General features: G+C 47.9%; 1 protein-coding gene across 1 annotated transcript; it reads left to right on the top strand.

The window, feature by feature from the left end:
- The first annotated feature begins 40 nt into the window (after positions 1–40).
- Positions 41–26,634, top strand: HSP90B1 (heat shock protein 90 beta family member 1). The gene is made up of 18 exons (XM_073575156.1): positions 41–173; positions 2,269–2,371; positions 2,556–2,697; positions 2,777–2,893; positions 11,478–11,809; positions 15,688–15,799; positions 15,880–15,999; positions 16,141–16,257; positions 16,374–16,511; positions 16,617–16,694; positions 16,972–17,037; positions 23,422–23,691; positions 23,772–24,017; positions 24,099–24,235; positions 24,369–24,447; positions 24,609–24,764; positions 25,141–25,272; positions 26,107–26,634. Exons 1-18 carry the CDS (start codon positions 125–127, stop codon positions 26,137–26,139), a joined length of 2,427 nt encoding a protein of 808 aa, XP_073431257.1. The 5' UTR covers positions 41–124; the 3' UTR covers positions 26,140–26,634.
- Positions 26,635–26,870: the final 236 nt, after the last annotated feature.

Here is a 26,870-nt window from a genome sequence, read left to right as displayed (position 1 = left end):
GCTTGGAGTCCGCCCGGTGCCTGTCAGGGGAAGATATTAAAGCTTGGAGGCGGCCCGGGAGCTGCAATTGTCTTGTGCTGTGGAGAACCAGCAAGGCTTGTGTCGGTGTGTGCGGAGCAGCACCATGCAGAAGTTGTGGGCTGTTGGCCTGTGCTTCGTCCTCTTGGCGTGTGGTGAGTGCACCTCTAGGGGAAGTGCTGGGGCTGCCCTCACAGTTGTCGTTCTAGAAGCTTCCTGACTGGCGTCCATCAGTAGGCGGAGAGGTGGGGGTCTGGAGCGTTCTGTATGGAGAGCATGCGGTCCACTCCTCGGCCTCCTATTATTGGGGTGCTGGCAGCATGCACTCCTTACTCCGCGTGTCGGGAGCTCTGTATCCGAGCTGCCATCCTCTCCATGGTCGTGCAGACTTGCTGCCCACCCTCCCCTCTGTCAGCCTCATTATAAGATGCATTAAGATCTGCCCATAGCTTGGTCTCCTCTGTCACACTCTGGTTGTGTTTAATTTAAAGGGGCGCTCCTCCTTGACCCTGGCTGTCTCCTGCCTCCACCACTGTCCAGCTTGGTTCTCTTTCCAAGTTGTTAGAGATGAGCCTGACTTGGGTGTTCAGATCAGGGACCTGGCCCTGCAGCACTTTCTCTAGAATGAAGCAGAAGTGCACATGCTCGATCTCTACTCCATTCATTGACTATGGGACTGTAGCCGAGCCCTGCATATGGCAGCCCTATAAACAGTAACTGTAGCAGAGTATGAGCATGTGTGTCAGCGGCATTTTACATGAGGTAATCTAAAGCTCTGATTTCATCATACTGGGTCTCAGCTGTTGAGACCCCCAGTGATTGATAAGTTGTCCCCTTGCCCATTGAAAGAATATAATGTAATATTTTGGGAAGAACTCTTTAAGGCAATCTACATTTGAGTGGACTAATGGCTATATATCTCAATGAGCCATACTGTACCCCTTAGAATTGCAGGCATGTACTGGCTACTGTATTGTAAGAATTTAGCTAATGTCTGTTTCAGTAAATGCCTTTACACCTTGAAATGTTTCTGGGAACTCTGTATGCCCTGGTCCTCCTGTCATTCCTTCTAGAAGTATCTAAACTAGCTACCAGCTGTTACTACTTGGGGAGTTGCCAAGGTAGCCTGTCATGTTGAACTTGGCATCTGATCTGCTGACAGGATGTTGTGGAGCAGGAGGAGCTGATCAGAATGATGCACATTTTTAAGTTTCAGTAAAACATTTAATTCATTGCAATCCTTGGTGTTTCTAGATAGGGGTCCAGTAGGCAGTCCTTCTCGGTGGTTAAATCAAGCCTGTCATCGAGTTTGGCCGATATAAGATGCGGCCACTGCCTTTTCACGGCTTATATACAGCATCCTGTAATGCTGTATATAAGCCCCCGATCAGACCTGAAAGATAAGAAAAAAGTTTTATTATACTCACCCAGGACCTGGTCCAATGGGTGTCGCAGGTCTGGTCCGGGTCATCCCAACTTCTTGCAATGCCGCCCTCCAGCTTGCTTCTTGGCTCCCTGGCATCGTGCTCCGGCACAGGCATACTTATCTGCCCTGTTGAGGGCAGAGCAGGGTACTGCATTGTGCATGTGCTGGGAAAAGTCAGAGAGGCCCAACGCATGCGCACTGCAGGACTTTCCTCTGCCCTCAACAGGGCTGTAGAAAAGCCCTGAAAGGCAGTGGCTGTAACTCCTGTCGGCCAAACCTGGTGACAGGGTCCTTTTAAGTCTTTCCTGTATGAATGCATGCAGATTTAGCTGTCAGTCATACAAATGCCAGGATTTCACTGACTAAATTACAAGCTATGCTGAGACTTTTCCAGCAAACTCATTCTGGTCTGTTTCTTCTGTCCCATTAGCCTTCATGGGTTGCATCTTGTGCCATTGCATTTATAACTTCATAACTTAATATAGCATTACAACTTCGGCCATCCGAGCATTGCCTTGCATCTGTGCCCGGAAAGCTTTTGTGACATTTCAAGTCCTGCAGTACTATGGTAGTTGTCGGCTGTCAGGGAGGAGAAACCTGCGGTGCTTCCTGGCATAGCAGTCCATACGCAGACTCTAAAGTGCTCATGATCCTGGCCTTGCACAGCAGCCATAGAGCCACTGGTAGTGTTCTGCTTCACAGCAGTGCACTGATATCATGGCCTAGTTGTGTTCTGCCATATTGAACACTGACTAGATTTCTGCATTTCAACTGCACATTTTCAAGGACAAAGTACTAGGCTTTCATTTAAAAATGTCTTTCAGTGTCTGTCAGAGCGGAGGATGACATAGATGTCGATGGAACTGTGGAGGATGACCTGGGAAAAAGCCGAGAGGGTTCACGGACAGATGATGAAGTTGTAAGCAGGTCTGTTGTCAGGAGACGAGCTGATATTGCATACGCTCTTTAGCATTGCAAATCTCTCGCAGCTCCTGTGTACAAAGGCAAATCTAATGTTAGAAAATGGTGGTTAGGTCTCACTATGGTGGAGGACACACGTACTTGGCTGAGAATGTAGTAATTACATTCCACTTCATTGTTTCTGCTATAGAGAGGAGGAAGCCATTCAACTAGACGGACTCAATGCTGCACAAATTAAGGAGATCCGAGAGAAATCTGAAAAGTTTGCATTTCAGGCAGAAGTGAACAGGATGATGAAACTGATTATCAACTCTCTGTACAAGAACAAAGAGGTAACATTCACGTCTTGCTTCTGTGTTGTCCTTTCAGCCTTGAAAATGGCAACTATACTGATACAAATTTATTTTCCAGATTTTCCTAAGGGAGTTGATCTCCAATGCTTCAGATGCCCTTGACAAGATCCGCTTGATGTCTTTGACTGATGAGAATGCCCTAGCTGCTAATGAAGAATTGACTATTAAAATTAAGGCAAGTTATGATTTTGCTTACCAAGTGTGGACTCCTAAAGGGAATCTCTTTCAAGACAAATACAAGCAGCCCAGTAAGGCTGGGGTCACATTGCTTTCAGGCAGTCCGTTAGACGGACTGGGTTACACCGCGGCGTAATGCTGCCATTGACCTCCATTGTTGGGTGCGTTGCACGCCATAAAGCAGCATGCGTTTGCGATGTGCCGTCATTCAGTGACGGAGATGCGGGCTGGAGTGTCTGAGGCTCTTGTCACCGCTAGCGCAGATGAATCATCTGTGCTAGCGGTATAGCATAATGCATATCGCGTTTTCTCGTTCGCCTTATTGGGGGACACAGAGACCTTGGGTGTATGCTGCTGCCACTAGGAGGCTGACACTATGCACAAAAAAAGATAGCTCCTCCTCCGCAGTGTACACCCCACCGACCGGCAGAGAATTCCCCAGTTTAGCTTAGTGTCAGTAGGAGGTGGACACGGGTCTTTTATTAGACCCATATCTACCTCGTCGTGCGTCGTTCCTTTTCAGGTTCTACGGAGGGATACAGAGTGAAAAGTCACATCTGTACTCCCACATGGAGTCTGCAAGTACGGCGTGTACTGCCACCCCGTATCCTTGCAGTTCTCCGCGGCAGGACCAGCCAGACGGACGCCGACACCAAGACGTGCCAGCGACTCCAGGGGTCCTTGTCGCCAGTCTCCCTCCCACTCACCTACCAGAGCCTGTCGGTTGGATGAGACGCAAGACTTCTTCAGACAGGTAACGGATCGTGGATAGGTGAGTATTAGGCCCCGGCTTCATATTTATTTACCTGCTGCCCATTCCCGACGGTCACCTCTTCAATGGTCACAGGGGTAGGCGCTGCGGTCGCTCGCAGTCGCCACAAGGCTATAGGCAGCTCAATGTTGCTGGGCATCCCCCCCCCCCCCCTTCCCTCCCCCCTTTCTGGGTACAGGGAGCACAGGGTTTTTTCCCATTGGGAGCGACTTGCGACTGCGGCGTCCCACTTTTTCGGACCTCCGCGCCGATCCCCTGCTGACAGGCGGCCGCCGCAACTAATTTAGGCCCCGGCTTCAGTTCGGGCCTACCGCTGCGTCGCGGCCACGCCCCCCGCCCCTTTCTTCTAAGCGGGCTTCTCTCCCGCTCTTCCCAGGCCCTCCCACCGCCTGTCCTTCACCTGCCCAGCCTGCTATTGGCTAGAGAGCGGTGAATTTTAACCCTGCGAGGTGCTCCGCCCTCCTCCTAAGGCGCGCTTTTTCTCAGGACGGCGCCATTTTCCCAGCCTGTTAGCCGGGCACCAGCTCCTCACTGGACAGCATCTTTTCCAGCTGTTTTTTTTCTGGAGGTCTGTCGGCCGGATTTCGCTCTGACCTGCATCCACTGACAGGTCGCAGAGCATCGCTTCTGGGGACACTGGACCGTGAGTAGCTCTGCACTGCAGACTGACCCTTCTCCGCCCTCTGTCCCCCAACCTTCCGGCATTGCCTCAGCTTTTCACTATGTCTAAGTCTGATCATACCCGCTCTACCGCCCCCCCCTGCACTTTAGTCAAGTACTTTGCATGTTCTTCGTGCAATCGCAAACTTCCCTCAGGCCAGTCCACTCCCCTCTGCCTGGATTGTAGCAATCCAATTCAGCCTGACGCCGTCCAGGAGCCATCTGCGGCCCCAGGTGAGAGTGAGTCCCCCATGCCTGGCTGGGCCTCCTCGCTATCTCAATCAGTGGCAGACCTCACCAGGGTGTCTCAGTCCCTGGTGGCCGTTCTTGATAAGTTGCCCCTGGACTCTTCAGCAGGGCCAAGCAGGTCCCAAATTGTTCCATCTGAATCAGCCAGTGGCAAAAGACCCAGGCAAGATTCCCAGCCGGAATCCTCTCCTAGTCCCATCTCACCGCATAGCCCTTCTCACCAGTCTCCCTCTCGGGCCTCCTCTCCCGAGTCAGGGGAAGCACTTTCGGACAGGTCATCTGAGGGGATTTTAGAGCTGGATTCAGACCAGGATGCAAGCATGAAGGTCACAGTGCAGGACCTCATTGCTGCGATCCATCATACTTTCGATATTGCTGACTCCCCTGCGAAATCCTCAGATCAGGAGGTTTCGTTCAGATGGGCAGAAACTCCCTCCAGGGTTTTTCCTTTCCATTCCCAGTTTGGGAAAATTTTTACCAAGGAAAGAGAGGATCCGACCAGACGCTTTCAAAGAGGAAAACGTCTCGGCATACTCTACCCATTTGCTAAGGAGCTCACGGACAACTGGTCGGCCTCTCCCTCGGTCGATCCGCCCGTGTCCAGGCTATCCAATAACACGGTTCTCCCGCTTTCAGGCGTGGCGTCCCTAAAGGATTCTAATGACAGGATTATAGAATCCCTGGCGAAGTCTGCCTTTGAAGCGGCTTCAGCGGCGGTGTGTCCAATCTTTGCTTCATCCTGGACAGCAAAGACCATAGCCACGTGGGCAGACGACCTTCGGCAGGGCATCTTAGATAAGGCGCAACCGGAGCATTTGGCCAATCTCGCCAATCAGATCTCCCATGCTGGGGACTATCTTCTCTCCGCTTCCTTGGATGCTGCATCCTGTGCAGTTCAGGCGTCAAGCAACGTTATTGCAATTCGACGTACACTTTGGCTAAAGGCATGGCAAGCGGACTTGTCTTCTAAAAAGTCCCTCACTAACCTGCCTTTTCAGGGGGTGCGCCTCTTTGGGTCCCAATTGGACCAGATTATTAAGGACGCCACCGGAGGCACGAGTTCACTCCTCCCTCAGTCCAAGCCTCGCAGACCCCCACTAAGGCGTCAGTTTCGACCCTTTCGGACTTTCCGCCGTTTCAATACGGCGGACAACTCCAGCCAACAGAGACCGCAGGCTCGCCAGGAGAGAAGGAAAGTTTCCTTCAGACCCACTCCTTCCTGGCGACCCCACTCCTCCCAGGGCAGACCGTCCAGATCTAGATCTGGACGGTCTACTTCAGCATGACTATCATCGGGCACGCGAAGGGCCTTTCCAATTGGGAGGTCGACTTCTTTCCTTCAGGGACGTTTGGCTGGCCGCCGTGGAGGACGCCTGGGTCAGGGAGGTCGTATCCTCAGGATACAAGATAGAGTTCGTCTCTCTCCCACGGGATCGTTTCTTCGAATCCCAGCCTCCAAAGGATCCAGCTTTGATCCCGGGGTTCTCTACAGCTATCGCCGCTCTCCTCAGTTCCGGGGTGATTGTGCCCGTTCCCGAATCGGAGCGCTTCACGGGGTTCTACTCGAACCTGTTTGTAGTGCCGAAAAAAGACGGCGCAGTTCGACCCATCTTGGATCTCAAGCTGCTCAACAAGAGGGTCTGCCTTCGCCACTTCCGCATGGAGTCGCTTCGCTCGGTCATCGCCTCCATGGAGGAGCAGGAATTCATGTGCTCAATAGACATCCAAGATGCCTATTTACATGTTCCAATTTTCTCCGGACATCAGAAGTTCCTGCGCTTTGTGATTCGACAGCACCACTACCAGTTTGTCGCACTGCCCTTCGGTCTTGCCACCGCTCCCAGAGTCTTCACGAAGATCATGGCTGCGTTGATGGCTTTGAGAGTCAGAGGCCTCGTTCTTTTCCCGTACCTAGACGATATTCTGATCAAGGCTCCCTCATTCCAACAGGCTCACCAAAGTTTGTCAATCGTCCTGGACACTCTTTCCAATTTCGGGTGGATCGTCAACAGGAAAAAGTCCTGTCTGATTCCTACCCAACGCCTGGTCTTTCTAGGTCTTCTGTTCGACACTCGTCGGTCAAGGGTCTTTCTCCCACAAGAAAAGATTCTCTCTGCAGCAGGAAGTACAATCGCTGCAGACCTCGCGATTTCCATCCCTCCGTACAGCCATGAGGGTCCTGGGAAAGATGGTCGCGGCGATGGAGGCAGTTCCCTTTGCCCAATTTCACGCCAGGCCTCTCCAGCAGGCCATTCTGTCGAAATGGAACAGGTCGCCTCGGTCCCTGGATCGCCCTGTCCATCTTTCTTACCAGATCAAGCGGTCTCTCAACTGGTGGTTGTCGTCACCTCTCATTCTATCGGGTCGATCCTTCCTTCCCATTCACTGGCAGATAGTAACCACAGATGCCAGTCTCCTCGGTTGGGGTGCTGTGTTCCGCAACCACACTGTTCAGGGTCAATGGTTGGATCGGGAATCAGCGCTACCGATCAACGTTCTGGAGATTCGAGCGATCCATCTTGCTCTGGTCCACTGGGAAAGGCTCCTCAAGGGACTGCCGGTACGGATTCAGACAGACAACGCCACATTATGTCAACCGCCAAGGGGGAACACGGAGTGTTTCAGCCCTGGCGGAGGTGTCCAAGATTCTTCGTTGGGCGGAGATTTCCGTCCCGGCAATTTCCGCGGTTCACATTCCCGGCGTAGACAACTGGGCCGCCGATTTTCTCAGCCGCGAGGGTCTCGCGGCGGGAGAATGGTCCCTACATCCGGAAGTGTTTCATCTGCTCTGCCTTCGGTGGGGAACCCCGGATGTAGACCTCATGGCGTCTCGCCTCAACAGGAAAGTCCACAATTCGTGTCCAGGTCTCGGGACCCTCTGGCAGTGGGCGCCGACGCCCTGGCCGTTCCTTGGTCCCAGTCTGAACTTCCCTACCTGTTCCCTCCTCTGCCTCTTCTTCCCAAGCTGTTGAAGAAGATCAAGGCAGAAGGACTTCCGGTCATTCTCATCGCCCCGAATTGGCCCAGAAGGTCTTGGTTCGCGGACATTGTCAACCTTCTCGCGGACGCCCCCTGGAAGCTTCCAGACAGAACAGATCTGCTGTCTCAGGGTCCGATTTGCCACCCCAATTCTCGGCCGCTCAATTTAACGGCGTGGCTGAGACCGAGGTTCTGAAACGAGCAGGATTTTCCGACCACTTAATTCAGACCATGATCCGAGCCAGAAAGCCATCATCTTCCAAGATTTACTACCGTACTTGGAAGGCCTATTTCACTTGGTGTGAGACCAATGACGTCGCGCCCATGTCCTTTTCGCTCCCTTCAGTCCTAGCGTTTCTTCAGGCAGGATTGGATGCGGGGCTTGCCCTCAGTTCCCTGAAGGGTCAAGTTTCGGCGCTGTCCATTCTGTTTCAGAAAACGTTGGCTTCCCGTCCTCAGGTTAAGACCTTTCTTCAGGGCGTGGCTCACACGGTCCCGCCGTACCGGGCGCCCGTGGATCCATGGGATCTTAATCTGGTTCTTGAGGTTCTGCAAGGTCCGCCCTTTGAACCCCTCAGGGATATTTCCCTTTCTCTCCTTTCTTGGAAGGTAGCCTTTCTGGTGGCCATCACCTCCGTCCGGCGCGTGTCGGAATTGGCAGCTCTTTCGTGCCGCTCTCCCTTTTTGGTTCTCCACCAGGATAAGGTAGTTCTGCGGCCTCCGCCCTCGTTCCTTCCGAAGGTGGTGTCCTCGTTTCACCTCAACTAGGATATCGTGCTCCCGTCCTTTTGTCCGAATCTAACTCATCCCCGAGAGCGGTCCTTGAACAAGCTGGACCTGGTTAGGGCGGTAAGAGTCTATCTGTCTAGGACAACTTCCTTGCGAAAGACAGTCTCTTTTCATTATCCCTGATGGAGCGCGGAAAGGTCACCCGGCGTCAAAAGCCACCATTGCTCGCTGGATCAGATCGGCTATCCTGGAAGCCTACCGTGTTAAGCGTCGCGGAGCCCCTCTGGGTATCAGGGCCCACTCTACTCGAGCAGTGGGTGCCTCCTGGGCGGTGCGCCACAGAGCTTCCGCACTGCAGCTTTGCAAAGCTGCAACATGGTCATCGGTTCACACGTTTGTGATATTCTACAGAGTCCACACCTACGCTTCGGCGGACGCCAGCCTAGGTAGATGGATTCTGCAGGCCGCGGTGGTGAGTCCGCTGGCCTGATGGAAGTTTGTTTCCCACCCCAGGGACTGCTTTGGGACGTCCCAAGGTCTCTGTGTCCCCCAATAAGGCGAACGAGAAAACAGGATTTTTGGGTTGCTTACCGTAAAATCTGTTTCTCGGAGCCTTCATTGGGGGACACGGCACCCTCCCATGTTTTACAGCTCCTGTTCTTACTTTGGTTGAATGGTTACAGTTGAGTTGTTTATGTTGTCAACCTATTCTGTTACTTCTCCTACTGCTTTCTCACTAACTGAGGAATTCTCTGCCAGTCGGTGGGGTGTACACTGCGGAGGAGGAGCTATCTTTTTTTGTGCATAGTGTCAGCCTCCTAGTGGCAGCAGCATACACCCAAGGTCTGTGTCCCCCAATGAAGGCTCCGAGATACAGATTTTACGGTAAGCAACCCAAAAATCCTGTTATGCTGTAGTGTTAATGCAGCCAGTCAACGCTACGCGTTGAACAGACTGGGTTAACCCAATGTGAACCTGGCCTATGTGGCATTGCTGGAACTGGGAGTACCTGCCCTTACATCATGCTGTTCTCGGATTAGGTGGCAGAAACCTAGTGACAGATTCCCTTTATAGCGAACCTGGCAGCAGGATTTTGCTAAGTAAAGTACAGTGTCAGGTTGGTGCTTCTACACTGATATGATACCTGAGTTGATGATCTGTCTTGTGGTTTAGGCCATGTGCACACTTTTGTATTTTGTGGGGTGTCGTGCGCCCCTCCCCCCCCCCCTCAGTATGTGTAAGCCAAAACCAGGAGTGGAACAGAGGAAAAGTATAATAGAAACACATCACCACTCCTGGACTTATCACCCACTCCTAGTTTTGGCTTGCACATGCTGATGTAAAATACTGACCAATTACTGAACCACGTGGCCCAAATCTGTTTGCAGTTTCCAATTAATGAGATTCTTGTGCTGGTCTGTTCTCATATTCATCCTTATGGGCTTTTGACAAGAGGCAGGTCACTGAAGGATCAGTGTCCTATTTTACATCATATAATGTTGGCTTTGAAGTACAGCAAAATGGCAGTGGTGTAGTAGCAGCTATTGCTTGCTCGTGCCATCTTACTGTAGCCTATTTTTTTCCCCTCATGAAAATAGCGTCACATCGATCAGCAAGCGATACTTGCTACTGCGTATGCTTGGCTGCCAGTTTGCTATAGTTAATTATTTTTTTTTTTATTTATTTATTTTTATTTTTTTTTTTCAAAGCCAACACCTATGTAAAATGAGGAATCGGGTCACTTGGGGATCAGTGACCTGTCCTAAGCCCATAAGGTTGAATAGGAGAACAGAGCATTAGATTAATTCCACCTTCCTCAAGCACAAGCATATCACTAACTCAAAACTTCAAATACTGATTAATAATCAACCCCAAGACTGATTTCATCACCAGGTATCATTTTAATCAGTATAATGGTGCCGACCTGACACTGTAGGATGCTGCACACAATCCTGCTGACGGGTTCGCTTTAAAGGGAATCTGTTACCCCATTTTAACCCTATAAGCTGTGGCCACAGCCATCAGGGGTTTATCCACAGCATTCTGCAATGCTGTAGATAAGCCCCTGATGTAACCTGAAAGATAAGAAAAAAGATTATACTCACCCTGGCGTTCGGTCCAGCGCCTCACATCTTCATATGATGTCCTCCTTGCTTCTCCCTTGGCTCCTGCACAGGTGTACTTTATCTTCCCTGTTGAGGGCAAGAGTAAAGTACTGCAGTGCGCAGGCGCCGGACCTCTGACCTTTCCCGGCAGACTGCAGTACTTCACTCTGCCCTCAACAGGGCAGATAAAGTTCGCCTGTGCATGAGCCAAGGGAGAAGCATGGAGGAGGATGTCATCGTATGAATATGGGAGGCGCAGGACCGCGACACCCACTGCACCCTACCACGCCCCCCCGGTGAGTATAATGGAATGTGTTTTTCTTATCTTTCAGGTTTCATTGGGGGCTTATCTACAGCATTACAGAATGCTGTAGATAAGCCCCTGATGGTGGTGTCGGCAGCTGATAGGGCTAAAATGGGGTGACAGATTCCCTTTAAAGAGTAATCAGACTTTTAAATGATACGGCACCAAAAGTTTTCTCTAAACCTTATTACACCCTAACCACTCTTGTAATTTGCTTTATTGTACACCTTTTGTAATGTTATCAGATTAATCTGCTTCTTTCTCAGGACTGATTATACATTCTCAATTTGCAGGTAAAATCTGTATTTAGTGAAGACAGATAATTAAACTGAGGTAGGAGATGATGGTAACTACTAGTAAGATTCTCTATGGAGAGGAGAGAGTTCTTCTAGCTTCTCCCCCTCTTGACTACATAGAAGATGAATGTTGCTGTAGATAAACTTATTGCGATAAGATTCTAACTCTGTCTTCACTGTATGCAGCTTTTAACTGTGAATTGAACATTTTGAAATCTATCCTGTTCGGGACAAAAGCAGAATTCTCTGATAAGAAATATTACAAAGTTTCTTATTTTCACATGTTTTTTAATTTGCATTACTTAACTCAATCTTACAACAGTTACTCTTTAAGCTCTTATGAGGAAGAGGTCACAAGTGGTGTACACATTGTGGGCTTGTAGAGGAATATTGTAATTGTTTGTTAGATCAATGTAAGCCTATAACAGATTACATTATTAATGAGATTACAATCTTGTATTGATCTTGCCTCTGTATCTTTCCCTTAGTGTGATAAAGAAAAGAATATGCTGCATATTACAGATACTGGCATTGGCATGACCAAGGATGAGCTTGTAAAGAATCTGGGAACAATTGCTAAATCTGGCACTAGTGAATTTTTGAACAAGCTCACAGAAGCCCAAGAGGACGGCCAGTCTACCTCCGAGCTCATCGGCCAGTTTGGTGTTGGCTTTTATTCTGCTTTCCTAGTTGCAGATCGTGTGATCGTAACATCAAAACATAACAATGATACACAACACATCTGGGAGTCTGACTCCAATGAGTTCTTTGTGACGGATGATCCTCGTGGTGACACACTGGGCAGAGGCACAACAATAACGTAAGTAGTGTGTTGGAAAATGACTATTTGCTTCTGCTGCCAGCAGTGTGCTGAGCTGGTTCTCTGCATCATACAGGATAATTTCACACTCCAGGGGAAGCTGATAACTTTACTGAAAACAAAGCGATCTTGCTAAACAAGGTTTTTATCTTTACAGTGTTTTTATTCATCACAACTTAAGAGATCTGCTTTTAGGGTTTGACATGCTAAAACAATCCTCATATTTGCAGGAATAGTAACCACAACTTAAGTCTCCAATACTATTAAACAATGTATGTATTGTGGTAGATCGGCTCATTCGGCTGGACAGTGCTAGAAACAGAACACTGTCCCTTTTTAAGAACGTTATTGGTTTGTTAAAAGCAGCATAAACCAAGCTGGGAAGTAAACACAGCCCTCTGGGCAAAACAAAACAATCCTTCTCCTAGCAGTGATCAGCCTGCTCTGGGTTGGCAGTGTCCACAGTTCAGGTCATTTAACCCCTTTACTACCAACGGTGGTTTGCACGTTAACTCCCGGGCCAATTTTTACAATTCTGACCACTGTCCCTTTATGAGGTCATAACTCAAACGCTTCCATGGATCCCGGCGATTCAGGCACTTTCTCGTGACATACGAGTATTGTACTTCATGTTAGTGGTAAAATTTCATTCATATAGCTTGCATTTATTTGTGGGGAAAAACGGAAATTTGGCAAAAATTTCGTGAGTTTTTATGCTCTTAAATCAGATATGGCACACAATACTAAATAAGCAACATTCCCACATGTCTGCTTTACATCAGCACAATTTGGGAACCAAAATTTTTTTTGTTAGGAAGTTATAAGGGTTAAAAGTTGACCAGCAATTTCTCATTTTTACAACACCATTTGAAGTCACTTTGAGGGGTCTATATGATAGAAAATACCCAAAAGTGACACCATTCTAAAAACTGCACCCCTCAAGGTGCTCAAAACCAGAGTTTAACCCTTCAGGTGCTTTACAGGAATTTTTTGAATGTTTAAAAAAAAAAAAAAATCAACATTAACTTTTTTCACAAAATTACTTCAGGTTCAATTTTTTTTATTTTACCAAGGGTAACAGGAGAAATTGGACTGGAAAAGTTACTGTGCAATTTGTCCTGAGTACGCAGATACCTGATATATGGGGGGAACCACTGTTTGGGCGCATGGCAGAGCTCTGAAGGGAAGGAGCGCCGTTCGACTTTTTCACTGCAAAATTGCCTGGAATTCAGATCGGATGCCATGTCAAGTTTGGAGACCTCCTGATGTGCCTAAACAGTGGAACCCCCCCCCCCCCCCACAAGTGACCAAATTTTGGAAACTAGACCCCCCGGGAACTAATCTAGATATGTGGTGAGCACTTTGAACCCCCGAGGGCTTCACAGAAGTTTATAACGTACAGCCGTACAATTAAAAAATCATATATTTTTTTCCACAAAAAATGATCTTTTCACCCCCAATTATTTTCCCAAGAGTAACAGGACCCCAAGTTATTGTGCAATTTGTCCTGAGTACGCGGATACCCCATATGTGGGGGTAAACCACTATTTGGGTACATGGCAGAGCTCAGAAGGGAAGCAGCGCCACTTGACTTTTTGGGCTGGAATTGAGATCGGATGCCATGTCGCGTTGGAAAGCCCCTGATGTACCAAAACAGTGGAAACCCCCCAACTCTAGCCCTAACCGGAAAATGGAAATAAAAAATTTTCCCCCTAACTAAGGGGGTGATAACGGGGGTTTGATTTACTATTTATGGCAGGTTTTTATTTTTGGCAGCTGTCGTATGCTAAAGACTTTTTACAATTTAAAAAAAAAAAATTTTTGAATCTCCACATTTTGAGAGTGATAATTTTTCCATATTTTGACCCACCGAGTCATGTGAGGTCTTATTTTTTGCGGGACGAGTTGATGTTTTTATTGGTACCATTTTCGGGTACGTGACATTTTTTTGATGGTTTTTTTTTTTTTTTATTCCGATTTTTGTGACGCAGAATGAACAAAAACCAGCATTTCATGAATTTCTTTTGGGGGGTGTGTTTACACCGTTCCGCATGCGGTAAAATTGATAAAGCAGTTTTATTCTTCGGGTCAGTATAGTTACAGCCATACCTCTTATGTCGTTTTTTAATGTTTTGGTGCTTTTATACAAAAAACAACTTTATATAAAAAAATAATAAATTTTGCATCGCTTTATTCTGCAAGCTATAACTTTATTTTTCCGCTGATGACGCGGTGTGGCAGCTCGTTTTTTGCAGGACAAGATGATGATTTCATCGGTACCAAGGTTATTTATGTCTTTTGATCGCACGTTATTGCACTTTTTGTTCGGCGGTATGATGGTAAAGCTTTATTCTTTGCTTTGTTTTTTATTTTGGGGTTCAATAAAGGGGTTAACTAGTGGGACAGTTTTATAGGGTGGGTCGTTACGGACGCGGCAATACCAAATGTGTGTACTTTATTGTGGGTTTTTTAACTTGATTACAATGTCCCAGGGGGATCTCACTGTCGTATGACAGATCGCTGATCTGTCACATCAGATCACTGTGACAGATCAGCGATCTGTCACAGGCAGTGCTGCAGGCTTCCTCATGCCAGTGCTTTGCAGGCATGAGGAAGCCGCCTCCCTGCAGGCCCCCGAAGGTCCCTGCCGCCATTTTGGATTTGGGGACCTGCAGGGAAGGAGACCCCTGCAGCATCGCTGCACATCGCACTGCTGTGGGGGTCTCAGGGAAGCACTGAGGGAGCCCCCTCCCGATGCTCCCCTAAACCCCCGGTACACTGCAATTGTGTTTGATCGCAGTGTGCTAGGGGTGGTCTGTGACCGCCCCTGACACATAGTGCCATGTGTCAGCTGTGATAATCAGCTGACACCCGGCTGCGATCAGCTGCGCTCACCCCATGCGCTAGACGTACTATTCCGTCCTTGGGACTTAGGTCCCAGGGCACATGGATGGAATGGTACACCTAATGTAGGAATGGGGTTAAGGCCCCTTTCACACATCAGTTATTGCTTGCCTGGACAATGCAACTCCTGCAGGTTTATATACCTTTCCTAATCAGGGGCTGGCTATAATTTGACACTAAATAAATTGGCGCATGCTCAGATAAAAAAAAATCCGTCGCCTGATTCTGTCACTTGACAGATTACGACGGAACCTGCACCCATAGGCTTCCATTCTAGCAAACGACGGATGGCGCCAGATCCTTTGCTGTCTGATTTTTCGACGTAGACAAACGTTACTTTGTCCATTGTCTCCAGCCAACAAACCATTTTTGACAGCTCCAGCGAACGACTGATGAAACGTAAGGCCATCCATCGCTAATACAAGTTGATGAGAGAGAAACAGATCAAGCGGCCTCAGTCGCCGGATTCTGTGGGGGGTTTTTTTGGGGGTTTTTTTTTCAAAATTTCGACAGATTGCGACTGATGGCAAAAAACTGTGTGAAAGGGGCCTAACACAGGAACAAACACTTCCTTGGAGTGCTTCCTCTCCAGACACTAAACACTGCTGCCTTCTGGAAGCCAGCTACTTAAACCCCAGACCACTCCCTGGGGTGTAGGTAAGATGGACATCCTCCCACACGTTCTATGGCTGTCCACATATAAAAACCAACCGATTATACAAATTGGTTTAACCCCTCACCGCACTTGGTGTGCTGGAGGAAAAACTCTGGGCTTTAGTTCACTGATGCCACTAGTTGTAATGAAACATATCTCTCCAGCACTCTACCAGTGACTGTCACAGTACAATAAAATAAACTGGCTAGTTCTTGGTCAGCAATGACTAACTTAGATAGACTCATTCTGGCAAATGTAAAATAAATTGGAAAACTAATTTCTTCTCAATGGTATTAATAAACAAATTCTTCTTTCTCAGCTTGGTCTTGAAGGAGGAAGCAACTGATTATCTTGAGCTGGAAACCATTAAGTCTCTTGTGAGGAAGTACTCCCAGTTTATCAACTTCCCAATTTATGTCTGGAGCAGTAAGGTAAGGATATGTTTAGTTTCTTAACTGTGATGGATGCTCATACTCAATGCTCATACTCGATGCTCTCTCCTGTGGTTTAGACTGAGACTGTAGAAGAGCCAATTGATGAAGAAGAAGCTGCAAAAGAGGAAAAGGAAGAGACAGATGAAGAAGCTGCTGTTGAGGAGGAGGATGAGGAAAAGAAGCCCAAGACTAAAAAGGTCAGCGCTCTAGCGCAGACTAAATATAACTTCAGCTCTCTATTGTGTGAAGCTGCCTGAATTGTTGGAGATCTAGCAACATCCAGTCATGTATTCTATGCAACCTTGAAGGCAAGAGCTAACACGTATATCTCCACACAGGTTGAGAAAACTACTTGGGATTGGGAGCTTATGAATGACATAAAGCCAATCTGGCAAAGGCCGTCAAAAGAAGTTGAGGAGGAGGAATACAAAGCCTTCTACAAATCCTTCTCCAAGGTGAGTTAATTTCTCAGGTTAAAATTTTCAGCCCTTGCATTTCACAGCCCAATAGCAATTCTAATCCCAGCATCGTAATGTTGAATTTCAATTCGACCCTTTGATTCCTCTCCCAGGAAAGTGATGATCCCATGGCTCACATCCACTTCACTGCAGAAGGAGAAGTCACTTTCAAGTCCATCTTGTTTATCCCTGCCAGTGCCCCACGAGGACTCTTTGATGAATATGGATCAAAGAAGAATGACTTTATTAAGGTAGATTTTAACTTTTAGACAGTTTTAAAGTGCTGCCATTGATTTACTAGACCCTGAGATGGTACTTTGTTTTCTAAATGTTTTTTTGTTTGTTTGTTTTTTCAGCTTTTTGTCAGAAGAGTCTTTATCACTGATGACTTCCATGACATGATGCCCAAATACTTGAACTTTGTCAAGGGAGTTGTAAGTTGGATTTTATCTTTTATTCTTATTTTCCGCTCTAAGATTAGTCTTGCACGTCCTCGAAACATGTACTGTGTTCAGCCTGGAATACCCCAGCCAGACTGCTGTTTCCTGACCTGAGTGACCTGTCTCCATAGGCATATATGAAGCAGTTGCTTTGTGTCAGGCTGGGCTTTCAGCTCCAAGTGCAGTCTTTCACAGATCTGGGAAACCTTCCTAACCTAATCATCCACACTTGCCCCTCAATTTCTAAAAACCTGAATTTTTAATCCAACAGGTTGATTCTGACGACTTGCCTCTGAATGTATCCAGAGAAACATTACAGCAGCATAAACTTCTAAAGGTTTGTATTTAGTTGATAGATTTTTTTTTTTTTTTTTTTTTTTTTTTAACTCTACCATTATGGATGCTTGATTTATATCAAAATAAGTGGAAAAAATATAGAGAGAATAAAGGCAATGTTCCAGCTCCTTAAAAGAACTACAAATTTATTGAAAAAACTCTACCATTAAAACATCATTGCTCTGGGACAGATCAAAAAGCAAGACATGATGACAAAGCGACGTGTTTTGATCACAATGTGTGATCTTTGTCCAAGCTTGAAGAAAGATACTTTCTCTATCGCTTCATTGGGGGACACAGACCATGGGTGTACGCTGCTGCCACTAGGAGGCTGACACTATGCACAAAAAAAGTTAGCTCCTCCTCCGCAGTGTACACCCCACTGACCGGCAGGAAATTCCTCAGTTTAGCTTAGTGTCAGTAGGAGGTGGACACGGGTCTTTCATTAGACCCATATCTACCTCAATGTGCGTTGTTCCTTTTCAGGTTCCGGAGGGATACAGTGTGAAGAGTCACAACTGTACTCCCACAAAGAGACTGAGTACGGCGTGTACTGCCACCCCGTATCCTCATAGGTCTCCACAGCAGGACAAAGAGCTCAGCACGAATGCGTGCCAACGATCCAGATGGTCCTCGCTCCCTGTCTCCCACCCACTCGCCCACCAGAGCCTGTCGGTTTGGATGAGACGCGGACACTACAAAAGACACAGCGTGGGATAATGTGGGTACCTTTATTGAATGCCAGATGGAGGTAAGTATGGGGGCCAAGTCGCGTCCTCCTCATCCCTAGATGGGCATCTCGGCAGGTCCAATACTATTCAAAGCGGCCGCCGCAATTACTCCTGGCCCTGGTGTCAGTAGGGGCCTTGCCCGGCGTCCCCCCCCCCCCCCCGCCTTCAGTCCTTGGCGCAGCAGATAGCAGCGGCGCTCTGCAGAACGGTTGCTGCGGGACCTCCGCGCTGACAGGCGGCCGCCGCTATTAATTTAGGTCCCGGCTTCATTTCAGGCCGCCTTCTGCTTCGTGGCCACGCCCCCCGCCCCTTCTAAGCGGGCTTCTCCCACCAGTTCAAGGCCCACCCACCGCTCTTTGATCCTAGCCTGTTCTTGGCCAGCGGGCGGTGCCTTCCTTCAGCTTCGGCGGCTAGCTCCGCCCTTCTTCCTCTGAAAGCGCACGTTCCTCCTGCTCCTCTCAGGCGGCTGCCATCTTCGCAGCCTGTCAGCCGGACTCCGCTGCCCTACATCTTCAGACAAGTCGTGTGGCACGTTTTCTAAGGACACCAGACCGTGAGTAGCTCTGCATCTGCAGACTGATGCCCCCCCCCCCCCCCCCCAACCTTCCAGCAGTTCTTCAGGGTCCTTATTTCCTTCCTTCTTTATGCCTAACTCTAAGGCTGAGCGTGGCCGTCCGCCGGTCCCCCACGGGCTCTTTAGTCCAGTTCTTCGCATGCTCCTCTGGCAATCGCAAACTCCCCTCAGCAATCCCATTCAGCAAGACCCCGTCCAGGAGTCATCTATTGCGCCACGTGGAAGCGAACCCCCCCCCCCCATTCCTGGTTGGGCCTCGTCTTTCACAATCTGTGGCAGACCTAACCAGGGCGTCTCAGCCCCTAGTAGCCGTCCACTTCTGCAGGGTCCAGCAGGTCACATGATACTCCATTTGAGCCAGCCAGCAGAAGCCGCAAAAGGCCCAGACAGGACCTCCGGCCGGGTTCCCTTTCTGGCCTCACATCCCCACATAGTCCTTTCCAGCAGTCGCCCTCCCGTGCCGCCTCACCCGAGCCAGGTGAAGCGCTCTCGGATGTGTCATCCGAAGTGATCTTAGAGCTGGATGCGGACATGAAGGTTACGGTACAGAACCTTATTGCGGCGATTAATCACACCTTCGCTTTCTCAGACTCCCCTTCGAAATCCTCAGAACAGGAGGTTTCGTTCAGACGGGCAAAAACACCTTCCAGGGTCTTCGCCTCCCACTCTGAGTTTGGCAAGATCCTTACCAGGGAAAGAGAATCCGACCAGGCGCTTTCAAAGAGGGAAGCGCCTCGGCATGCTGTACCCGTTTGCCAAGGAACTCACCGACAACTGGTCCTCTTCCCCCTCGGTAGATGCACCCGTGTCCAGACTTTCTAACAACACGGTCCTCCCAATTTCAGGTTTGGTGTCACTAAAGGATTCTAATGATAGAATTATAGAATCTTTAGCAAAGTCAACATTCGAAGCGGCTGCAGCAGTACTAAGCCCAGCCTTCGCTTCATCTTGAGTAGCGAAGGCCATAGCCACTTGGGCAGAGGATCTCCGCAAGGGCATCCTAGATAAAGCCCAACCAGAGCAATTGACCGAAGTGGCCAGCCAGATATCTCATGCAGGGGATTATCTGCTTTCTGCCTCCTTGGATGCCGCGTCTTGCGCAGATCAGGCGTCAAGCAACGTGGTAGCGATCCGACGTACAATTTGGCTTAAGGCTTGGCAGGCGGATTTGTCTTCAAAAATGTCCCTTACCAATCTGCCTTTTCAGGGAGCGCGTTTCTTCGGAACCCAGCTGGACCAGATTATTAAGGACGTCACTGGAGGCACGAGTTCCCTCCTCCCTCAGTCCAAGCCTCGCAGACCTCTGCTAAGACGTCTGTTTCGGTCCTTTCGGACTTTCCGCCGCTTCAATGTGGCAGACATCTTCTCTAACCAACAGAGACCACAGGCACGCCAGAATAGAAACAGTGTCCTTCAGACCCACTCCCTCCTGGCGATCTCACAACTCCCAGGGCAGATCCTCCAGATCTGGACGGTCCACATCAGCATGACTATCAACGAACTCCTGAGGGTCCTTCCCAATTAGGAGGTCGATTCCTTTTCTTCAGAGACGTCTGGCTTGCCTCAGTAGAGGACGCTTGGGTCGGGGAGGTTGTATCATCAGGATACAAGATAGTTAGTTTCTCGTCCCCGGGATCGTTTCTTCGAGTCCCGACCTCCAAAAGATCCCGCCTTAGTTCCGGGGTCCTTCGCGTCCATCGCCTCTCTCCTCAGTTCCGGCGTGATTGTGCCCGTTCCCGAAACAGAACGTTTCACGGGCTTTTATTCAAACCTGTTCGTGGTGCCGAAAAAAGGCACAGGTACAGTTCGCCCTAGCTTGGACCTCAAGTTACTCAACAAGAGAGTCCGACTGCGTCATTTCCGAATGGAGTCTCTTCGGTCGGTAATTGCTCCCATGGACACGCAGGAGTTCATGTGTTCAATGGACATCCAAGATTCCTATCTACACGTTCCCATATTCTCCGTCCATCAGAAATTCCTGCGTCTCACGATTCGCCAGGAACATTACCAGTTTGTTGCACTGCCGTTCGGTCTCGCCACCGCACCCAGAGTGTTTACAAAGATCATGGCGGCATTGATGGCCTTGTTGAGAATCAGAGGTCTTGTTTTTCCGTACCTCGACGACATTCTGATCAAAGCTCGGTCCTTTCATCAAGCTCACCAAAGTCTTACCATCGTCCTCGACACCCTGTCCAATTTCGGGTGGCTCACCAACAAAAAAGTCCTGTCTTGTTCCGACACAACGTCTTGTGTTTCTGGGTCTATTGTTCGACACTCTTCGATCGAGGGTTTTTCTCCCACAAGAAAAGATTTGCTCCCTGCAGCGGGATGTACGATTGCTACAGATCTTACGACTTCCATCTCTCCGGACAACAATGAAAGTCCTGGGAAAGATGGTGGCGGCGACAGAGGCGGTTCCCTTTGCCCAATTTCACACCAGACCTCTCCAACACGCCATCCTGTCTCTGTGGAACAGGTCTGTTCTTTTTCTGCACCGCCCAGTTCGTCTTTCATACCGGGTCAAGCAGTCCCTCCATTGGTGGCTGACGTCTCCTATCATCTCCCTAGGACTGTCTTTTCTCCCCATTCACTGGCAGATTGTGACAACGGATGCCAGCCTCCTCGGCTGGGGAACAGTGTTCCACGATCACATTGTTCAGGGTCGATGGTCGACGCAGGAGTCAACCCTGCCGATCAGCGTTCTCGAGATACGAGCGATTTATCTGTCTCTCGTTCACTGGGAGAGACTTCTCGGGGGCCTGCCTATCCGGATTCAGACAGACAATGCCACAGCGGTGGCATATGTCAACCGCCAGGGGGGCACGGAGTGTCTCAGCCCTGGCAGAGGTGTCCAAGATTTTTCATTGGGCAGAGGTTTCAGTCCCGGTAATATCAGTGGTGCACATTCCCGGCGTGGACAACTGGGCCGCCGATTTTCTCTGCCGCAAGTGTCTTGCGGCGGGAGAGTGGTCCCTACATCCGGAGGTATTTCTTCAGCTTTGCCGTCGTTGGGGAACCCCGGACATAGATCTGCTAGCTTCTCGCCTCAACAGTAAAGTCCCACAGTTTGTATCCAGGGCTTGAGATCCCCCCCCCCCCCCCCCTCGCAGTGGGCGCCGACGCTCCAGCCATTCCTTGGTCGCAGTTCGAGCTCCCCTACCTGTTCCCTCCCCTGCCTCTTCTTCCCAGGCTGTTGAAGAAAATCAAGGCGGAAGGAATTCCAGTCATCCTCATGGCCCGAATTGGCCCAGAAGGTCTTGGTTCGCGGACGTTGTCAGCCCTCTCGCGGACGCCCCCTGGAAGCTTCCAGCCAGGGCAGATCTGCTGTCTCAGGGTCCAATTTGCCACCCCAATTCTCGGCCTCTCAATTTAACGGCGTGGCTGTTGAGACCGAGGTTTTGAAACTATCAGGCTTTTCGGATCGAGTTATTCAGACCATGATCCGGGCCAGAAAGCCATAGTCTTCCAAAATTTATTACCGTACTTGGAAGGCCTATTTCACTTGGTGCGAGGCTAACGACATTCCGCCCATGCGTTTTTTCACTCCCTTCTGTCCTGGCGTTTCTTCAGGCAGGGCTTGATGCAGGCCTTGCCCTCAGCTCTTTAAAAGGTCAAGTTTCGGCGCTGTCCGTTTTATTTCAGAAGACGTTGGCCTCCCGTCCTCAGGTCAAAATCTTCCTTCAAGGTGTGGCTCATGCGGCTCCTCCATACCGAGCGCCCGTAGATCCTTGGGATCTTAATTTGGTTCTCGAGGTTCTTCAAGGTCCTCCCTTTGAACCTCTCAGGGAAGTTTCCCGATCTCTCCTTTCATGGAAAGTAGCCTTCCTAGTAGCCATCACCTCCATCCGGCGCGTGTCTGAATTGGCGGCCCTCTCTTGCCGCTCTCCTTTGTTGGTACTCCACCAGATCAAGATAGTTCTGCGGTCTCTGCCCTCTTTCCTTCCTATGGTGGTGTCCACTTTCCACCTGAATGAGGACATTGTTCTCCCGTCCTTTTGTCCGGGTCCAGCTCAACCTCGGGAGCGGTCCTTGAACAGGCTGGACTTGGTCAGGGCGATGAAGGTCTACCTAGCTAGGACGACTCCTTTGCGGAAGACAGACTCTCTTCATCATTCCAGAGGGGGCGTGGAAAGGTCAGCCGGCCTCCAAAGCTACTATTGCTCGCTGGATCAGATCAGCAATTTTGGAGGCCTACCGGGTCAAACATCGATTGGCCTCTCCGGGAATTAGAGCCCACTCTACCCGGGCAGTGGGTGCCTCCTGGGCGGTGCGCCAGAGAGCTTCCACGCTGCAGCTTTGCAAAGCTGCAACCTGGTGATCGGTTCACACGTTTGTGTGAAAATCTGCAAAGTCCACACCTACACTTCGGCAGATGCCAGCCTAGGTAGAAAGATTCTGCAGGCAGCGGTGGTGAGTCCGCTGGCCTGATGGAAGTTTGTTCTCCCTCCCCAGGGACTGCTTTGGGACGTCCCATGGTCTGTGTCCCCCAATGAAGCGATAGAGAAAACCAGGATTTTTGGGTTGCTTACCGTAAAATCTGTTTCTCGGAGCCTTCATTGGGGGACACAGCACCCTCCCATGTTCTACAACTCCTGTTCTTATGTTTTGTTAGTTAAGTTGTCTGTTCTGTTTTTCAATCTATTCTGTTACTTCTCCTACTGCTTTCTCACTAACTGAGGAATTTCCTGCCGGTCGGTGGGGTGTACACTGCGGAGGAGGAGCTAACCTTTTTTGTGCATAGTGTCAGCCTCCAAGTGGCAGCAGCGTACACCCATGGTCTGTGTCCCCCAATGAAGGCTCTGAGAAACAGACTTTACGGTAAGCAACCCAAAAATCCTGTTTTTCATATTTTAAGTGGCTATAATATACCATTAAATAAAATAACTATTTGCCCAAGTGTACAAAATTCTGTACAAAATTTGCATGATGGTTCAAGTAGCCTAACTAAAATGTATATTATCTGTGTGGAACATGACCTCTACAGACCATGCATACAATTGAACTAGACTTGTATTTCAGAGTAGTTTTTTTATGAAGCCTTGCATAGCCACATGAACTTTTTAATGTTCTCTTTATCAAGGTAATAAGAAAGAAACTGGTGCGTAAGACCTTGGATATGATCAAGAAAATCACAGAAGATAAGTACAATGATAAATTCTGGAAGGAATTTGGTACCAATGTTAAACTTGGAGTAATTGAAGACCATTCTAACCGAACCAGACTGGCCAAGCTTCTCAGATTCCAGTCTTCTAACCACAAGACAGAGTTGACCAGCTTGGAGCAGTATGTGGAAAGAATGAAGGCGAAACAAGATAAAATCTACTTTATGGCTGGAACAAGCAGGCAGGAGGTGAGATGTGTAGTCCTACATTTCCCTTCATATTGCAGTTGGAATGGATATGGGAGGTCACTCTGCCTTTTATTTCTTAGGTGGAGGCTTCTCCATTTGTTGAGGGGCTTCTGAAGAAGGGTTATGAAGTGGTCTTCCTCATTGAGCCTGTGGATGAGTACTGCATACAGGCATTACCGGAGTTTGATGGCAAGAGGTTCCAGAATGTTGCCAAAGAAGGGCTGAAGTTTGAAGAAAGTGAAAAGGCAAAAGAAACCCGTGAAGCTTTGGAGAAGGAATATGAGCCTCTGTTAACATGGATGAAGGAAAAATCTCTCAAAGATCAGGTAGACTTCATACGTTGGCACACTTGTCTTATTTGTGGAAGGAAACCCAACTTTATTTGTTTTTCCCCTTTCCTTCTTAAGATTGAAAAGGCAGTCTTATCTCAGCGTTTGACACAATCACCATGTGCCCTTGTGGCAAGCCAGTATGGCTGGTCTGGCAATATGGAGAGGATAATGAAGGCTCAAGCGTACCAGACTGGAAAAGACATTTCCACAAGGTCAGTCCCTTTAATGTCTAAGTGGCTTATTCATTGTATATCAGTGGCTTAACCCTCTTGAGATTCTGGACTCCAGCATGTGGATTGCATGTTCTGGATTATCCTTTCCTGATTAATGTAATCTTCATTTCAGCTATTACTCAAGCCAGAAGAAGACTCTTGAAGTTAATCCAAGGCATCCACTTATTAAAGATATGTTGAGAAGAGTTAAGGTAAGAAAACTGCTAGAACTGGCTTTTCTTGTCAAAGATTACTTCAGAATACAAGGCAATGATGTAACACTTTAAAATGTCTTAATGGAGATCCACATGCATGGCCAGTTCATGTTTGTCTTGTAATGATTACGGTACTGAACCTGTTCCTTGAATTTCAGGAGAATGAAGATGATCAAACTGTGGGTGACCTTGCAGTTGTACTACTTGAGACTGCAACGTTGAGGTCTGGATATCAATTACCAGACACTAAAGCATACGGAGACAGAATTGAAAGGATGTTGCGGCGAAGCTTAAATATTGACCTTGATGCTAGGGTAAGGGCTTTGGAATTTGCATAAAGATTTTTCTATAGAAATTTAGGTTTTGGTGCCCTAAGCAAATGTAAACCCCTCCCCACTTGTAACATGCACTTTGCAGTGTGCATTTGCCATATTCCTGAAGAAAACTTGCATGACCCTTCATCTGCCACCACTTCATGGATGGTATCAGAATGTGGTCAAGACAAAGACTAGGCTTACAGTGAAGCATGGCTTTATAAATAAAATGTCACAGAACTTAAAAAAATAAGTATGTATAATCTGCAAATGAAGGCTGTGAAGCAGAGCTGATACCAGGGAACAGGAGGTGAAACATAAATTGTTAGTCATTGAGTGCTGTTCATTGTAACTTAACGAGGATGCTGGTTAATAGGTGGAAGAGGAGCCAGAGGAGGAAGAAGCAGCAGCAGATGAAGCAGAACAGGAAGATTCCGAAGACATTGAAGAAGTTGATGCAGAGGAAGATGCTGAAAAGCCAGAAATGGAGGATCAGACAGACAAACAGGTAAGCGCTTATACTCCAGAACACAATATTGCTGAGTGTTCCAATTCATTCATATAATCTACAAAAGCCCTCATACTATAAAGGTATGGTCACACTTGAGTATTTTGCAGCAGACACGGTTCAAAAACAAAACCTTTTGACTTGGAGTCTCTGCTCCAAGAACCTTGGCATGATTTCACCGTCAAAGACAACTGTCCTCTACAACCAAACCAGTATTTAACTGTAGATCTAGTGGCTATCTGCAGGTAACTTAGGTCATGTTTTATTCAAGTATTAATTCTGTTTAACTAGATCAGCACTTACAAGGAGACAAGGAAATGATATTCTCCCTGCAGCTGCTGGCTTCCAGGCATTGGGGCATTGCAGGGGGCTCGACATTGGTGTAGTGAGCCATAAATGATGTGCTGTTATTGCTCCCTCTACATTCTGCACTGAAGCACATGTGTCCAGAGTTGGCTGGAAGTAAAGTTGCAGAAGAACCCTTAGGTCAAGACAGTATTGGTTTCTCACATATTCTGTCTTGTGCTACATATTAGTAAATGAAGGCATCAGCTATGATATTGCTTTTATAGGGCACCCCAGTTATGTGATAACAAGGCATCTTCTGGCCAAAGCAGAGTCGGGGGTTTTTGCAAACCCAGATCATTTCTAGCTGTTATATGGCTTTTTTTCCAGTGACAGACCTCCATAAAAAAATAAATTGTAACTGGAAGACTTGTCTAATAACAATGTAAAACATAAATGATTTAAAAAAAAAAAAAAAAATTTGTAGCATTTATGCAACTGTACTTATGTGTTTTTTGTTTTTTTTTTTTGTTTTTTTTTGCTTTTCAGGAATCCACCACACATATAAAAGAAGAATTCTAAATGCCATCATGCAGCTGTTTAGAGGGTTGGGTTTTTGACAGTGTTGGGAGGGTTTTTTAGTTTTTTTTTTTTTTTTTAAACATTCCTCATGAATGTAAATTTGTACTATTTATGAGTGTACGGTTGTAACATCTTTCACACAAACACGATTCAGGCAATTCCATTTAACTCAAAGCACGGTATAATGTGGATGATGGAGGGATGTCTTGGACAACCTGCACTTACCAGATATGGACTGGATATTTAATCATTACTGCTCACCTGTCACCATGCTGACTAAAGGACTGGACTTTGGCACAAATGTGAAACTTACAGCATAACTGTTATAAATATTTTTTGTGTAAATGTCTCATTGGAAAAGAAGCCCTAATTTACCCACCACAAGATGCATCTTGTATGCTCTTTCCAGTCGCCTGTTGTCACAATGTTGCCATCAACTTCCACAGCAATCTTACCTTTCCAAAATAAAGTTGTACGTGGCTTTGTTCAACTGTTTAGAGGACTGAGTGATTTAATTTATAGGTTTTCAGATTTTTGTAATGGGTGGTGAACTTTTTGACTATTTATAATATCATTCACAGGCCATACAAAATTGTCAACTTAAAAATGTGCCTGTCCTATCTTTTGTTAACACATTTAACGACCACTCGCTCAAAATGTGGCTGGAAAGGCTTGTCTTTTGGGAGATGTGTGATGGGGGTAATCTAGGCTGGAAAGCAGTCAACGCTCTG

Source organism: Dendrobates tinctorius, unplaced genomic scaffold, assembly GCF_039654945.1.
Source record: "Dendrobates tinctorius isolate UK_male_01 unplaced genomic scaffold, ASM3965494v1 ptg000043l, whole genome shotgun sequence".
Lineage (NCBI taxonomy): Eukaryota > Metazoa > Chordata > Amphibia > Anura > Dendrobatidae > Dendrobates > Dendrobates tinctorius.
The sequence above is the reverse complement of the archived record's forward strand: the minus strand, read 5'-3'. Positions and strand labels throughout refer to the sequence as shown.

Bases quoted from the DNA above. Each gene is read 5' to 3' on its own strand.
- HSP90B1 (XM_073575156.1), top strand. From the start codon at position 125: ATGCAGAAGTTGTGGGCTGTTGGCCTGTGCTTCGTCCTCTTGGCGTGT. The intron at 2,698-2,776 runs GTAACATTCACG...TTTATTTTCCAG, and splicing joins CTCTGTACAAGAACAAAGAG to ATTTTCCTAAGGGAGTTGAT. The intron at 16,258-16,373 runs GTGAGTTAATTT...TTCCTCTCCCAG, and splicing joins TCTACAAATCCTTCTCCAAG to GAAAGTGATGATCCCATGGC.